A 16,606-nucleotide genomic window follows, 5' to 3' on the forward strand; every position below is an offset into this window, starting at 1 on the left:
TGGGGACACCTGGGGACACACCTGGGGACAGCTGGGGACAGCTGGGGACACACCTGGGGACACCTGGGGACACACCTGGGGACAGCTGGGGACACCTGGGGACAGCTGGGGACACCTGGGACACCTGGGGACACACCTGGGGACACCTGGGGACAGCTGGGGACACCTGGGGACAGCTGGGGACAGCTGGGGACACCTGGGGACAGCTGGGGACACCTGGGGACACCTGGGGACAGCTGGGGACAGCTGGGACAGCTGGGGACACCTGGGGACACTCTGGGGACACCTGGGGACAGCTGGGGACACACCTGGGGACACCTGGGGACAGCTGGAACACATCCAGAACCCAGTCTAGAACCAACTCTAGAACCCGATCTAGAACCACTCTAGAACAATCTAGAACCGCTCTAGAACAATCTAGAACCAAGTCTAGAACAGTCTAGAACCGAGTCTAGAACCGAATCTAGAACGATCTAGAACCGCTCTAGAACCGAGTCGGGAACTCAGTCTAGAACCCACCTGGAACACACCTGGGGACACCTGGTCCCCTGGGGGGCACACCCGTCTGAGGGTCACACCTGTCCCCAGCAGGTCCCACCCACCCCAGGAGGTCCCACCCATCCCCAGGTGCTCTCACCTGTCCCCAGCAGGTCCCACCCACCCCCAGGTGCTCCCACCTGTGCCCAGGTGCTCACCTGGAAGGTGCCCAAGAGGTCCCACCCATCCCCAGGTGCTCACACCCATCCCCAGCAGGTCCCACCCACCCCAGGTGCTCACACCCATCCCCAGGTGCTCTCACCTGTCCCCAGCAGGTCCCACCCACCCCAGGTGCTCACACCCATCCCCAGCAGGTCCCACCCACCCCAGCAGGTCCCACCCACCCCAGCAGGTCCCACCCATCCCCAGGAGGTCCCACCCATCTCCAGGTGCTCTCACCTGTCCCCAGCAGGTCCCACCCATCCCAGGAGGTCCCACCCATGCCCAGGTGCTCTCACCTGTGCCCAGGTGCTCACCTGGAAGGTGCCCAGGAGGTCCCACCCATCTCCAGGTGCTCACACCCATCCCCAGCAGGTCCCACCCACCCCAGGTGCTCACACCCATCCCCAGGTGCTCTTACCTGTCCCCAGGAGGTCCCACCCACCCCAGGTGCTCACACCCATCCCCAGGTGCTCTCACCTGTCCCCAGCAGGTCCCACCCACCCCAGGAGGTCCCACCTGTGCCCAGGTGCTCACCTGGAAGGTGCCCAGGAGGTCCCACCTGTCCCCAGGTGCTCACTTGAGGCTCACACCCATCCCCAGCAGGTCCCACCCACCCCAGGAGGTCCCACCTGTGCCCAGGTGCTCACCTGGAAGGTGCCCAAGAGGTCCCACCCATCCCCAGGTGGTCCCACCCATCCCCAGGTGCTCTCACCTGTCCCCAGGTGCTCACACCCATCCCCAGCTGCTCTCACCTGTCCCCAGCAGGTCCCACCCACCCCAGGAGGTCCCACCTGTGCCCAGGTGCTCACCTGGAAGGTGCCCAGGAGGTCCCACCCACCCCAGGTGCTCACACCCATCCCCAGCAGGTCCCACCCACCCCAGCAGGTCCCACCTGTGCCCAGGTGCTCACACCCATCCCCAGCAGGTCCCACCCACCCCACCAGGTCCCACCCACCCCAGGAGGTCCCACCTGTCCCCAGGTGCTCACTTGAGGCTCACACCCATCCCCAGCAGGTCCCACCCACCCCAGGAGGTCCCACCCACCCCAGGAGGTCCCACCCACCCCAGGAGGTCCCACCTGTGCCCAGGTGCTCACCTCGAAGGTGCCCAGGAGGTCCCACACATCCCCAGGTGCTCACACCCATCCCCAGCAGGTCCCACCCACCCCAGGAGGTCCCACCCACCCCAGCAGGTCCCACCTGTGCCCAGGTGCTCCCACCTGTGCCCAGATGCTCACCTGGAAGGTGCCCAAGAGGTCCCACCCACCCCAGGAGGTCCCACCTGTGCCCAGGTGCTCACACCCATCCCCAGCAGGTCCCACCCATCCCCAGCAGGTCCCACCCATCCCCAGGTGCTCACACCCATCCCCAGGTGCTCTCATCTGTCCCCAGCAGGTCCCACCCACCCCAGGAGGTCCCACCCATCTCCAGGTGCTCTCACCTGTCCCCAGGTGCTCTCACCTGTCCCCAGCAGGTCCCACCCACCCCAGGAGGTCCCACCCATGCCCAGGTGCTCACCTGGAAGGTGCCCAGCAGCTCCTGGCTCAGCGGTTCCCGGGTGCTGCTCACGGCCACGTACGAGTTGAGCTCGGCCAAGCGCGGCAGCGTCGCCTCGGCCCGGCTGCGCCCCACGTCCTCCTCCCGCAGGTAAAACTGGGGAGGGGGCACAGTCAGACCCCCAAAATAACCCCAAATCACCCCAAAAACATCCCCCAAAATAACCCCAAATCACCCCAAAAACATCCCCCAAAATAACCCCAAAACATCCCCCGGCTGCACCCCACGTCCTCCTCCCGCAGGTAAAACTGGGGAGGGGTCGGAGTCAGACCCCCAAAATAACCCCAAATCACCCCAAAAACATCCCCCAAAATAACCCCAAAAATCCCAAAAATATCCCAAAAAAATAACACCAAAAATAACCCCAAAATAACCCCAAAAACATCCCCCCAAAAACATCCCCCGGCTGCGCCCCACGTCCTCATCCCGCAGGTAAAACTGGGGAGGGGGCACGGTCAGACCCCCAAAATAACCCCAAAAATATCCCCAAAATATCCCAAAAACATCCCAAAAAAATAACACCAAAAATAACACCAAAAATAACCCCAAAATAACCCCAAAAACATCCCCTGGCTGCACCCCACGTCCTCCTCCCGCAGGTAAAACTGGGGAGGGGGCACAGTCAGACCCCCAAAATAACCCCAAATCACCCCAAAATCATCCCCCAAAATAACCCCAAAATCCCAAAAATATCCCAAAAAAATAACACCAAAAATAACACCAAAAACATCCACAAACCCCAAAAACATCCCCCAAAATATCCCCCAAAATAACCCCAAATCACCCCAAAAACACCCCAAAAATAACCCCAAAAATCCCAAAAACATCCCAAAAAAATAACACCAAAAATAACCCCAAAAACATCCCCCCAAAAACATCCCCCCAAAAACATCCCCCGGCTGCGCCCCACGTCCTCCTCCCGCAGGTAAAACTGGGGAGGGGGCACGGTCAGACCCCCAAAATAACACCAAATCACCCCAAAAACATCCCCCAAAATAACCCCAAATCACCCCAAAAAACCCAAACACCACCCAAAAAAAACCCCCCAAAAATCCCCCAAAAAAAACCCAAAAAAAACCCCAAAAAACCCCAAAAACCCCAAAACCCCCCCAAAAATCCCAAAAAAATCCCAAAAACCCCAAACACCACCCAAAAAAAACCCCCAAAAATCCCCCCAAAAAAACCCAAAAAAACCAAAAACTCCAAAAAATCCCCAAAAAAACCCAAAAAATCCCAAAAAAATCCCAAAAAACCCCCAAAAACCTCAAACAACCCCAAAAAATTCCCCAAAAATCCAAAATCCCCCCCAAAAACCCCCCCAAAAAAACCCAAAAAATCCAAAAAAAATCCCAAAAAATGCCAAAAAAAACCCCAAAAAAATCCCAAAAAAACGCAAAAAACTCCCAAAAAATCCCAAAAAAATCCCAAAACCCCCCAAAACCCCCCAAACCCCCCCAGGACCCACCTGGGAGGCCAGGTCTGCCCAGGCTGCGGGCTGGGGGTCGTGCAGGGTGACGGATTTGACCCCTCCCAGCACCAGGTTTTTGGCCACCTCCACGCCCAGGCCCCGCAGCAAAAAAAAAAACCCCAAAAACCCCCAAACACTCCCCAAAACCCCCAAAAAATCCCAAAAGAAACCCCAAAAAACCCCAAAACCCCCCCAAAAATCCCAAAATCCCCCAAAGATGCCCCAAAAAAACCCCAAAAACCCCAAACAGCCCCCAAAAAACCCCCCAAAAAATCCCAAAAAATCCCCAAAGAAATCCCAAAAAACCCCAAAACCCCCCAAAGACGCCAAACAGCCCCAAAAAAACCCCCAAAAATCCCAAAAGAAACCCCAAAAAACCCCAAAACCCCCCCAAAAATCCCAAAACCCCCCAACGACCCCCAAAAAAACCCCCAAAACCCCCAAACACCCCCCAAAAAACCCCCCAAAAAATCCCCAATAAAAAACCCCCAAAAATCCCCAAAAAAAACCCCAAAAAAACCAAAAACTCCAAAAAATCCCCAAAAAATCCCAAAAAAATCCCCAAAAAATCCCAAAAAACCCCCAAAAACCCCAAACAACCCCAAAAAATTCCCCAAAAATCCAAAATCCCCCCCCAAAAAACCCAAAAAATCCAAAAAAATCCCAAAAAATCCCCAAAAAAATAAAAAAAAAAACCAAAAAACCTCCCAAAAAATCCCCAAAAAATCCCAAAACCCCCGAAAATCCCCCCAAACCCCCCCAGGACCCACCTGGGAGGCCAGGTCTGCCCAGGCTGCGGGCTGGGGGTCGTGCAGGGTGACGGATTTGACCCCTCCCAGCACCAGGTTTTTGGCCACCTCCACGCCCAGGCCCCGCAGCAAAAAAAAAAAAACCCAAAAACCCCCAAACACTCCCCAAAACCCCCAAAAAATCCTAAAAGAAACCCCAAAAAACCTCAAAACCCCCCCAAAAATCCCAAAACCCCCCAAAGATGCCCCAAAAAACCCCCAAAAACTCCTCAAAATACCCCCCAAAAAACCCCAAACACCCCCCAAAAAAACCCAAAAAAATCCCCCAAAAAAACCCCAAAAAAACCAAAAACTCCAAAAAATCCCCAAAAAAAACCCCAAAAATCCCCAAAAAATCCCAAAAAACCCCCAAAAACCCCAAACAACCCCAAAAAATTCCCCAAAAATCCAAAATCCCCCCCCAAAACCCCCCCAAAAAAACCCAAAAAATCAAAAAAAAATCCCCAAAAAAACCCAAAAAAATCCCCAAAAAATCCCCAAAAAACCCCCAACACCCCCCCAAAAAAACCCCAAAAATCCAAAAAAAATCCCCAAAAAATCCCAAAAAAAATCCCCAAAAAACCCCCAAAAAATCCCAAACACCACCTGAAAAAAAGACCCAAAAAGCCACAAAAAATAAAAAAAAAAATCCCAAAAATCACAAAAAAAACCCCAAAAAATCCCAAAAAATCCCAAAACCCTCCCAAAAAACCCCCAAAAACCCCAAAAAATAAAAAAAAAAATCCCAAAACCCTCCAAAAAAATAAAAAAAATCCCCCAAAAAATCCCAAAAAAATCCCAAAACCCCCCAAAACCCCCCAAACCCCCCCAGAACCCACCTGGGAGGCCAGGTCTGCCCAGGCTGCGGGCTGGGGGTCGTGCAGGGTGACGGATTTGACCCCTCCCAGCACCAGGTTTTTGGCCACCTCCACGCCCAGGCCCCGTAGCCCCGACACCAGAACGTTGGAGGTCTGCATGCGCTTCATGGCCTCGTGGCCCAGCACGTACCTGAGGGGAAAAGAGGTGAGAAATGGCATTAAGAGATCAAAAAATGTCATTGGGAGCACAAAAAACGTCGTCAGGAACCCCAAAAATGTTATTAAGAGATCAAAAAATGTCATTGGGAGCACAAAAAACGTTATCAGGAACCCCAAAAATGTCATTAGGAACCCAAAAACTTCAGTGGGAACCCGAAAAATGTCATCAGGAGACAAAAAAATGTCATTAGGAGACAAAAAAATGTCATTAGGAGACAAAAAATGTCATCAGGAAGCCCAAAAATGTTATTAAGAGATCAAAAAATGTCATTGGGAGGCAAAAAAACGTCACCAGGAACCCCAAAAACGTCATCAGGAGACAAAAAATGTCACCAGGAACCCCCAAACTGTCATCAGGAGACAATAAAATGTCATCAGGAACCCCAAAAATGTCAGCAGGACACAAAAAAATGTCATCAGGAGACAAAAAAATGTCATCACGAGACAAAAAATGTTATTAAGAGATCAAAAAATGTCATTGGGAGGCAAAAAAATGTCATTGGGAACCCAAAAACTTCAGTGGGAACCCAAAAAATGTCATCAGGAGACAATAAAATGTCATGAGGAGACAAAAAAATGTCATTAGGAGATTAAAAAGTGTCATTGGGAGCACAAAAAACGTCATCAGGAACCCCAAAAATGTTATTAAGAGATCAAAAAATGTCATTGGGAGGCAAAAAAATGTCATTGGGAACCCAAAAACTTCAGTGGGAACCCAAAAAATGTCATCAGGAGACAAAAAAATGCCATTAGGAGACAAAAAAATGTCATTAGGAAACTAAAAAGTATCATCAGGAGATAAAAAAATGTCATTACGAACCAAAAAATGTCATCAGAAAACAAAAAATAGCAATGGGAGCCCAAAAAATATCATCAGGAACCCCAAAAATATCATCAGGAGACAGAAAATGTCATTAGAAGACAAAAGAATATCGTCAGACTAAAAAATATCATCAGGAAATAAAAAAATATCATTAGGAGATAAAAAACTGTCATCAGGAACCCCAAAAATGTCATCAGGAGACAAAAAAACGTCACTGGGAACCCAAAAACTTCAGTGGAAACCCAAAAAATGTCATCAGGAGACCCAAAATATCACTGGGAGCCCAAAAAATATCAATGGGAAACCAAAAAATATCATTGGGAGCCCAAAAATATCAGTGAGAACCCAAAAATATCAATGGGAACCCCAAAAATATCAGCGGATGTCCAAAAGCTTTAGTGGGAACCCAAAAATATTGGTGGGAACCCAAAATTCCCCCTGGGGACCCCAAAACTCCCCAAAAGGGACCCCAAAACTCCCCCAGAGACCTCAAAACCCCCCTGGGGACCCCAGACCCCTCAAGAGGGACCCCAGACCCCCCAAAAGGGACCCCAGACCCCCCAAAGGGACCCCAGACCCCCCAAAAGGGACCCCAGACCCCCCCAAAGGGACCCCAGCCCCCCCAAAAGGGACCCCAGACCCCCCCAAAAGGGACCCCAGACCCCCCAAAAGGGACCCCAAAAGGGACCCCAGACCCCCCAAAGGGACCCCAGACCCCCCAAAAGGGACCCCAGCCCCCCAAAAGGGACCCCAGACCCCCCAAAAGGACCCCAGACCCCCCAAAGGGACCCCAGACCCCCAAAAGGGACCCCAAAAGGGACCCCAGACCCCCCAAAAGGGACCCCAGACCCCCCAAAAGGGACCCCAGACCCCCAAAAGGGACCCCAGACTCCCCCAAAGGGACCCCAGACCCCCCTAAAAGGGACCCCAGACCCCCCAAAAGGGACCCCAAAACTCACCTGGGGACCCCAAAACTCCCAAAAAGGGACCCCAGACCCCCCAAAAGGGACCCCAGTTCCCCAAAAGGGACCCCAGACCCCCAAAAGGGACCCCAAAACTCACCTGGGGACCCCAAAACTCCCAAAAAGGGACCCCAGACCCCCCAAAAGAGACCCCAGTTCCCCAAAAGGGACCCCAGACCCTGAAAAGGGACCCCAAAAGGGACCCCAGACCCCCACTGGAGACCCCAGACCCCCCAAAAGGGACCCCAGCCCCCCCAAAAGGGACCCCAGACCCCCCAAAGGGACCCCAAAAGGACCCCAGACCCCCCAAAAGGGACCCCAGACTCCCCAAAAGGGACCCCAGCCCCCCCAAAAGGGACCCCAGACCCCCAAAGGGACCCCCAAAGGGACCCCAGCCCCCCAAAGGGACCCCCAAAGGGACCCCAGACCCCCCAAAGGGACCCCCAAAGGGACCCCAGACCCCCCAAAGGGACCCCAGACCCCCAAAAGGGACCCCAGCCCCCTGAAAAGGACCCCAGACCCCCAAAAGGGACCCCAAAAGGGACCCCAGACCCCCCCAAAAGGGACCCAGACCCCCCAAAAGGGACCCCAAAAGGGACCCCAGACCCCCCCAAAAGGGGCCCCAGACCCCCCAAAAGGGACCCCAGGCCCCCCAAAAGGGACCCCAGACCCCCCAAAAGGGACCCCAGACCCCCCAAAAGGGACCCCAGCCCCCCAAAGGGACCCCAAAAGGGACCCCAGCCCCCCAAAAGGGACCCCAGACCCCCCAAAAGGGACCCCAGCCCCCCAAAAGGGACCCCAGACCCTGAAAAGGGACCCCAAAAGGGACCCCAGACCCCCACTGGAGACCCCAGACCCCCAAAGGGACCCCAAAAGGGACCCCAGACCCCCCAAAGGGACCCCAGACCCCCCAAAAGGGACCCCAGACCCCCAAAAGGGACCCCAGACCCCCCTGGGGACCCCAAAAGGGACCCCAGCCCCCCCCGTGTCCCCAGCACTCACAGCTGGCGCGAGTAGAGCCCCTCATCGATCTCGGCCTCGGCCCCGTTCTTCGCCATTCCCTGGGGACAGCAGTGACACCACGGGGACAGTGATGTCACCACGGGGACAGTGATGTCACCACGGGGACATTGGTGCCACCACGGGGACAGCAGTGTCCCCATGGTGTCCCTGAGGGGACACTGGGGGACAAATGCCACCCCCCAGGACAAAGAGGGACCCCACAAGGGACAGGAGATGACCCCAAGGAGGCTGACGGGACATCGAGGGACACGTGCCACGCCCCCAGGTGACATCAAGGGACACGTGTCACCCCCAAAACCCACAGGTGACACCCAGGAGGTGACACTACCCAGTGCTGAGGGGACATTGGGGACCTGGGGGACAAATGCCACCCCACAAGGGACAGGAGATGACCCCGAGCAGGTCAAAGGGACACTGAGGGACATGTGCCACCCCCCAGGTGACACCAAGGGACGTGTACCACCCACCAGGTGACATTGAGAGACACATTTCCACCCTTCAGGTGACACCAAGGGACACATGCCACCCCCCAGGTGACACTGAGAGACATGTACCATCCACCAGGTGACACCAAGGGACGTGTACCACCCACCAGGTGACACCATGGGACACATGGCACCCCCCAGGTGACACTAAGGGACACATGCCACCCTCCAGGTGACACTGAGAGACATGTACCACCCACCAGGTGACACTGAGAGACACGTGCCACCCCCTAAGTGACACCAAGGGACATGTACCACCCCTCAGGTGACACCAAGACACACATGCCACCCCCCAGGTGACACCAAGGGACACATGGCACCCCCCAGGTGACACTGAGGGACACATGGCACCCCCCAGGTGACACCGAGGAAGGTGCAGGTGACGCTGTATCCCCAGCAGAGGTGACAATGACACCAGGTGTCCCCAGCAGAGATGACAGTGACACCAGGTGTCCCCAGCAGAGGTGACAATGACACCATTGACACCCAGCAGAGGTGACAGTGACACCATTGACACCCAGCAGAGGTGACAGTGACACCAGGTGTCCCCAGCAGAGGTGACAATGACACCAGGTGTCCCCAGCAGAGGTGACAATGACACCAGGTGTCCCAGCAGGTGTCCCAGCAGGTGTCCCCAGGGGGTGGTGGCACTCACGTTGGCGGGGGTGACGCTCGGGGACACGGCGGGGGCAGGGGCGCGGCTGGAGCCCGACGGTGGCTCTGACCCAGAGACGCGGCGCTTCTTGGACAGCGGGGAGCTGGACATCTGGGGACAGGGACAGGGACATCAGGGGACAGCTGGGGACATCAGGGGACACGTGAGGGGACAGCTGGGGACAGCTGGGGACAGCGGGGAGCTGGACATCTGGGGACAGGGACAGGGACATCAGGGGACATCAGGGGACAGGGACAGGGACATCAGGGGACAGCTGGGGACAGCTGGGGACAGCGGGGAGCTGGACATCTGGGGACAGGGACATCAGGGGACATCAGGGGACAGCTGGGGACACGTTAGGGGACAGCTGGGGACAGCAGGGGACACGTTAGGGGACAGCTGGGGACAGCTGGGGACACGTTAGGGGACAGCTGGGGACAGCTGGGGACATCAGGGGACACGTGAGGGGACAGCTGGGGACATCAGGGGACACGTTAGGGGACAGCTGGGGACAGCTGGGGACACGTTAGGGGACAGCTGGGGACATCAGGGGACACGTTAGGGGACAGCTGGGGACAGCTGGGGACAGCTGGGGACAGGGACAGGGACATCAGGGGACAGCTGGGGACAGGGACAGGGACATCAGGGGACAGCTGGGGACATCAGGGGACAGCGGGGGACAGCTGGGGACAGCGGGGAGCTGGACATCTGGGGACAGGGACAAGGACATCAGGGGACAGCTGGGGACATCAGGGGACACGTGAGGGGACAGCTGGGGACAGCTGGGGACACGTTAGGGGACAGCTGGGGACACGTTAGGGGACAGGGACAGGTCAGGGGACATCAGGGGACAGCAGGGGACATCAGAGGACAGCTGGGGACATCAGGGGACAGCTGGGGACAGCGGGGAGCTGGACATCTGGGGACAGGGACAGGGACATCAGGGGACAGCTGGGGACAGGGACAGGGACATCAGGGGACAGCTGGGGACAGCTGGGGACATCAGGGGACAGCTGGGAACAGCTGGGAGCTGGACATCTGGGGACAAGGACAGGGACATCAGGGGACAGCAGGGGACACGTTAGGGACATCTGGGGACAGGGACAGGGACATCAGGGGACAGCTGGGGACAGGGACAGGTCAGGGGACATCTGGGGACAGAGAGCAGCTGGACATTTGGGGACACAAAACAGCCCCAGTGACACGGGGACAGGGATGGGGACAGGAATGGGGACAGGGACAGGGATGGGGACAGGGATGGGGACAGGGATGGGGACAGGGACAGTGAGGGGGACAGGGATGGGGACAGGGATGGGGACAGAAATGGGGACAGGGATGGGGACAGGGACAGGGATGGGGACAGGAATGGGGACAGGGACAGAGATGGGGACAGGGATGGGGACAGGGACAGGGATGGGGACAGGAATGGGGACACACTGGGAGACACGGGGACAAGAGGGGACATCTGTGGTGACGTGAGGTCACCAACAGCATTGGGTGACACGCACGGTGACACTGACAGGGACACAGGGGGTGACAAAAGGTGACACCAGGGACAGCAGGTGATGCTGCAGGTGACACCAGGTGACACCAGGGACACACAGGGTGACAAGAGGTGACACCAGGACAGGGGGTGACGCTGCAGGTGACACCAGGTGACACCGAGCACAGCGGGTGACACTGCAGGTGACACCAGGGACACACAGGGTGACAAGAGGTGACACCAGGACAGGGGGTGACGCTGCAGGTGACACCAGGTGACACCGAGCACAGTGGGTGACACTGCAGGTGACACCAGGGACACACAGGGTGACACCAGGGACAGAGGGTGACGCTGCAGGGTGACACCAGGTGACACCAAGCACAGCGGGTGACACTGCAGGTGACACCAGGGACACACAGGGTGACACCAGGGACAGGGGGTGACACTGCAGGTGACACCAGGTGACACCGAGCACAGCAGGTGACACTCCAGGTGACACCAGGTGACACCGAGCCCAGCAGGTGACACTGCAGGTGACACCAGGGGACAGTGGGGACACCGAGGGTGACACCAGGTGACACCGAGCCCAGCAGGTGACACTCCAGGTGACAGCGGGGACACCGAGGGTGGCACCAGGTGAATCAGGTCACGGGCGGGGCCACCAGGTGCGACACCCCCTGTGCCACTCCCGGTGCTGTCACCGCCCCGGGGACACCGGGGACAGACACAGCGACACAAAAGGGACGGAGAGCAGCGGGGGAGGGGGAACAGAGACACTTGGGGACACTTGGGGACACTTGGGGACAGCGAGGGTGGCACCGAGGGACATCGGGTCCCACCAGGGACAGCATCACCCACCCCCCCCCCCCAACCCCTGAGGGGTCCCGGGGGTCCCACCCCGGTCTTGGGGCCTCTTTTGTGGGGGTTCCCCATCCCCGGGGGTCCCCCCATCCCCGAGGGTCCCCGAACTGGGGGTTCCTCATCCCTGGGGGTCCCCGAACTGAGGGTTCCCCAATCCTGGGGGTCCCCAAGTGGGGGTTCCCCATCCCCGGGGGTCCCCAAACTGGGGGTTCCCCATCCCCAGGGGTCCCCAAACGGGTGTTCCTCATCCCCGGGGGTCCCTGAACTGGGGGTTCCTCATCCCCGGGGGTCCCCAAACTGAGGGTTCCCCAATCCCGGGGATCCCCGAACTGAGAGTTCCCCATCCCCGGGGGTCCCCAAGTGGGGGTTCCCCATTCCCGGGGTCCCCGAACTGGGGGTTCCTCATCCCCGGGGGTCCCCGAACTGAGGGTTCCTCATCCCCGGGGGTCCCCGAACTGGGGGTTCCCCATCCCCGGGGGTCCCCAAGTGGGGGTTCCCCAATCCTGGGGGTCCCCAAACTGAGGTTCCCCATTCCCGGGGGTCCCCAAGTGGGGGTTCCTCATCCCCGGGGGTCCCCAAACTGAGGGTTCCCCAATCCCGGGGGTCCCTGAACTGGGGGTTCCCCAATCCCGGGGGTCCCCAAGTGGGGGTTCCTCATCCCCAGGGGTCCCCAAACGAGGGTTCCTCATCCCCAGGGGTCCCCAAACTGAGGGTTCCCCAATCCCGGGGGTCCCCGAACTGAGGGTTCCTCATCCCCGGGGGTCCCCGAACTGAGGGTTCCCCATCCCCGGGGGTCCCCGAACTGAGGGTTCCCCATCCCCGGGGGTCCCCGAACTGAGGGTTCCCCATCCCCGGGGGTCCCCGAACTGAGGGTTCCTCATCCCCAGGGGTCCCCAAGTGGGGGTTCCCCAATCCCGGGGGTCCCCGAACTGGGGGTTCCTCATCCCCGGGGGTCCCCAAGTGGGGGTTCCTCATCCCCGGGGGTCCCCGAACTGAGGGTTCCCCAATCCCGGGGGTCCCCAAACTGGGGGTTCCCCATCCCCGGGGGTCCCCGAACTGGGGGTTCCTCATCCCCGGGGGTCCCTGAACTGCGGGTTCCCCATCCCCGGGGGTCCCCGAACTGGGGGTTCCCCATCCCCGGGGGTCCCCAAACGAGGGTTCCCCAATCCCGGGGGTCCCCAAACTGGGGGTTCCCCAATCCTGGGGGTCCCCAAACTCAGGTTCCCCAATCCCGGGGGTCCCTGAACTGAGGGTTCCCCATCCCCGGGGGTCCCTGAACTGGGGGTTCTCCATTCCCGGGGGTCCCCGAACTGAAGGTTCCCCATTCCCGGGGGTCCCCGAGCGGGGGTCGCGGTCCCGGCCCGCCCTCCCCACCCTGAGGGTCCCCGTGAGGGGGGGGGGGGGGGGCGGTTTCCCCTCACAGCTCCCCCCCCCCTCCGCCCCCCTCAGGGCCCGGCGCCGGCTCCCTCAAGGCGGGGCCGCACTCGCCCGCCCCGGGACCACCTCCCCTCGCCCCTCCAGCCCCGGGCAACCCCCGAGGACCCCCGGGCTCGCCCCCCTTGCCCCGCACCAATGTCGCTGTCCAGGCCCCGCCGCCGGGTCCCGCCCGCTCCGCTCGGCTCCTCCGCGACAAGATGGCGGCCGCAGCCGCTGCCACCCGCCGCCCCCTCCCTGCGCGCGCGAGGCCACGCCCCCCGCGCTCTCCCATTGGTCGGTTCCCCCCGGTGCCGCGCTCCCATTGGCTGCCGCCTCCCGCCACCGCCCGCCCCCCCTCCCTCCCCGCCTCGCCCGACGCGGGGATTGGGCGGGCGCGCCCCGGCTGGCCACGCCCCTTTTCCTGCCGAAAGGACCCGGATGAGGAAGGCCACGCCCCTTTGCGCGGCCTCGTGACACCGCGCGACGGCGGCCGGGAGGGGACACGGGGCTGGAAATGGCGGAGAGCAGGGGGGGGGGGCTATACGGGAGCTATAGGGGCCCGTGGGGGGGGCTATAGGGACCTGGGCTCGCTTTTAATGGGGTTAGAAGGGACGAGAGGCTCCCAGGAGCGCTCAGAGAGCTCACGAGAAAGCGCAGGAGACTTTACGTAGCGTCACGCTGAGTTACTCGGCTTTATTCAGCTGAGCGAATGGAAAACTTGAAGTTGGAGGCTTTGAAAGCGACGCAGGAACGCTCAGAAATCTCTGGGGGACCCCAGGAGAGCTGTGGGGGTGCTGCACAGAGTTACCGGGAGGATCTGAGGAGGCAAAAGGGGGGCGAGGGGAGCCCACGGGGGGCGTGGGGAGCCGCGGGAGTCTCCAGGGGCTCTCTGGAAGGTTCTGCGGGGCTCCGGTGGCTGAGGGGGGCCATGGGAGGGGGCTATGGGGACAAATGGGGCCTTACGGGAGGGGCCTTGGGGACCAGCGCGCCATTTCCGCTCGGCGTCGCTGTCTGGTGACGTCACGCCTCGCAAGGACCGCTGGGAGGTGTAGTCTCGAGCGCCGCGCGGGCGCCAGCGCGCCATTTCGGGGTTGCGTCGCGGGATTGTGACGTCACGAAGCAGCAAGGGCCGCTGGGAGATGTAGTTTCTCATTCCTCCACCCCCAAAATAGAAGGCCCGGGAGTCAGGGGGACCCAGAACTTTATTCATAAATCAAGAAAAGGGTCCGGGGTCAGTCCAGGGGGGCAGTTGAGGGTTCCGGGGGTCACTCCGAGGAGGGCAGGGAGAGGCGATCGGGGTCGTAGTAGTTGGAGGTGAGCAGGGGCAGCCCCCGGCGCTCCCGCTCCCGCACCTGGAACTCGGCCTCGCGCCGGGCCCACTGCTGCAGCCTGTGGGGGGAACGGACAGGTGAGGCCCACACCTCCATGGTGACACCCCAAATTCCCCGCCAGGTGTGCAAATTCCTCCCTCCTCAAGCACCCAGGGGTCCCTACAGGTCCCCCGAGACCACCCTAAGCATTTCCCACCTCCCTAACCCTCCCACAGCCCCCCCAGGGCTCTGCAGCCCCCCTAAATCCTCTCCCAAATCCCCCAAATCATCTCCCTACGGGCTCCTACGGACACCCCCAGAGCTGCCAAGGGTGCTACGGACCCCAAAACCCCCAAAGAATCCCTGGAGACCCCCACAGGGGCATCGTGCCGGCTCCTAAACTCCCCGTGAAGCTCTCACAGAGCTCTCAGGAGACCCCACAACACCCAAAACCCTCTAAAAACCCCAAAAATGTCAACACCATCCAGTCCATCGCTTCCCCCAGGGGCTGTCCCCCTCCCCCCTTTACCCCGGGGGGGTTTCCCGGGTGAGACCCCCCCTCTCACGGACCCGTAGTCGGGCAGGTAATGCACGAAGACGGAGCCGAGGACGATGGCGATGGAGACGCCGGCCAGGAAGGCGGCGCGCATGTTGGCGACATCGGCTTCGGGGTCGGCCGAGAATCCGTGGTAATCGGGGTTCTGTGAGGGGGCAAAACCTGCTGAGACCCCCCTCAGGTGTGCCAAACCCCCTCCCCAAATTCAGCCCAGGCCACGCCCCTTCCCTTCCCACCTCCCTGAGGGTCACCGGGTGTGTCCCCCTCCCCAAATTGTCCCCCCAAAATACCCTCAAGCCACCCCAAAACTTTCCCCCAAGCACCCTAAATCCCCCTCAAGCCTCTCCCACCCATCCCAAATCCTCCCCAAAATCCCCCAGAACCCCTTCCAACCCCTCCCCAACCACCCCAAATTCCCCCAAAATGGCCCCAAACCTGGAGCCAAATTCGGCACAGACCCCAAGTGTGACCCCCTCCCCAAATTCTGCACAGACCCCAAGTGTGACCCCCTCCCCAAATTCAGCACAGACCCCAAGTGTGACCCCCTCCCCAAATTCGGCACAGACCCCGAGTGTGACCCCCTCCCCAAATTCGGGACAGACCCCAAGTGTGACCCCCTCCCCAAATTCGGCACAGACCCCAAGTGTGACCCCCTCCCCAAATTCTGCACAGACCCCAAGTGTGACCCCCTCCCCAAATTCGGCACAGACCCCAAGTGTGACCCCCTCCCCAAATTCTGCACAGACCCCAAGTGTGACCCCCTCCCCAAATTCGGGACAGACCCCAAGTGTGACCCCCTCCCCAAATTCAGCACAGACCCCAAGTGTGACCCCCTCCCCAAATTCGGGACAGACCCCAAGTGTGACCCCCTCCCCAAATTCAGCACAGACCCCAAGTGTGACCCCCTCCCCAAATTCGGGACAGACCCCAAGTGTGACCCCCTCCCCAAATTCGGCACAGGCCACGCCCCCTCCTTAGGGCGAAGCCCCGCCCAAAATTAAGCCCCGCCCACTTTTAACATTACCCAAAGCGCCGCTCATATTAAGCCACGCCCACTTTAATTAGGCCACGCCCCCTCACAACACAAAAGCCCCGCCCACCCTCCATTCCCCCTCACACCCCCGTCCCGCCCCTCCCGCTTTGCCCTTGGCCTCTCACCTTTTTCTGCGCCACCAGCATCGGCTCCTCCTCATGCGCGTCGGCTCCGAGCGGCCGCGGCAGCGCCACGGCCCCGGAGGACGCGGCCGAGCGGCCCCGAGCCCCGGCGGGCAGCGCCCGCAGCGCCCGCAGCGCCCGCCACAGCGCCGCCATTTTGCCCCGGCTCTCCGCCTCTCCTCTTCCGCTCAACCCGGCCAATCGCGACCTCGCATCGCCGCTTTAGTCCCGCCCACGCGCCGCTCAGCCAATCACAGCGCTGCGTTAGCTTTGTCCCACCCGCTCCCTCACGGTGCTTTCTCCGCAGCCAATCATAGCCGGCCGTAGCG

General features: G+C 59.8%; 2 protein-coding genes across 2 annotated transcripts in view; both read right to left on the reverse strand.

Annotated features, from left to right (window-relative positions):
* Positions 1-13,523, reverse strand: part of LOC131574237 (ubiquitin-like modifier-activating enzyme 1) — a 48,426-nt gene extending 34,903 nt beyond the window's left edge. The window contains exons 1-5 of the mRNA XM_058828662.1: positions 13,411-13,523; positions 9,497-9,607; positions 8,336-8,394; positions 5,351-5,519; positions 2,217-2,351 (exon numbers count right to left, since the gene is read on the reverse strand). Of these exons, the coding sequence (XP_058684645.1) occupies positions 2,217-2,351; positions 5,351-5,519; positions 8,336-8,394; positions 9,497-9,607 (474 nt within the window). The 5' untranslated portion in view covers positions 13,411-13,523. The remainder of the gene's footprint in view (positions 1-2,216; positions 2,352-5,350; positions 5,520-8,335; positions 8,395-9,496; positions 9,608-13,410) is intronic.
* Positions 13,524-14,440: 917 nt separating this feature from the next.
* Positions 14,441-16,462, reverse strand: LOC131574236 (NADH dehydrogenase [ubiquinone] 1 beta subcomplex subunit 11, mitochondrial-like). Its single transcript, XM_058828661.1, has 3 exons — positions 16,281-16,462; positions 15,137-15,267; positions 14,441-14,645 (listed from the first exon to the last, which is right to left on the reverse strand). Exons 1-3 carry the CDS (start codon positions 16,431-16,433, stop codon positions 14,522-14,524), a joined length of 408 nt encoding a protein of 135 aa, XP_058684644.1. The 5' UTR covers positions 16,434-16,462; the 3' UTR covers positions 14,441-14,521.
* Positions 16,463-16,606: the final 144 nt, after the last annotated feature.

Source organism: Poecile atricapillus, unplaced genomic scaffold (genome assembly GCF_030490865.1).
Source record: "Poecile atricapillus isolate bPoeAtr1 unplaced genomic scaffold, bPoeAtr1.hap1 scaffold_186, whole genome shotgun sequence".
NCBI classification, from domain to species: domain Eukaryota; kingdom Metazoa; phylum Chordata; class Aves; order Passeriformes; family Paridae; genus Poecile; species Poecile atricapillus.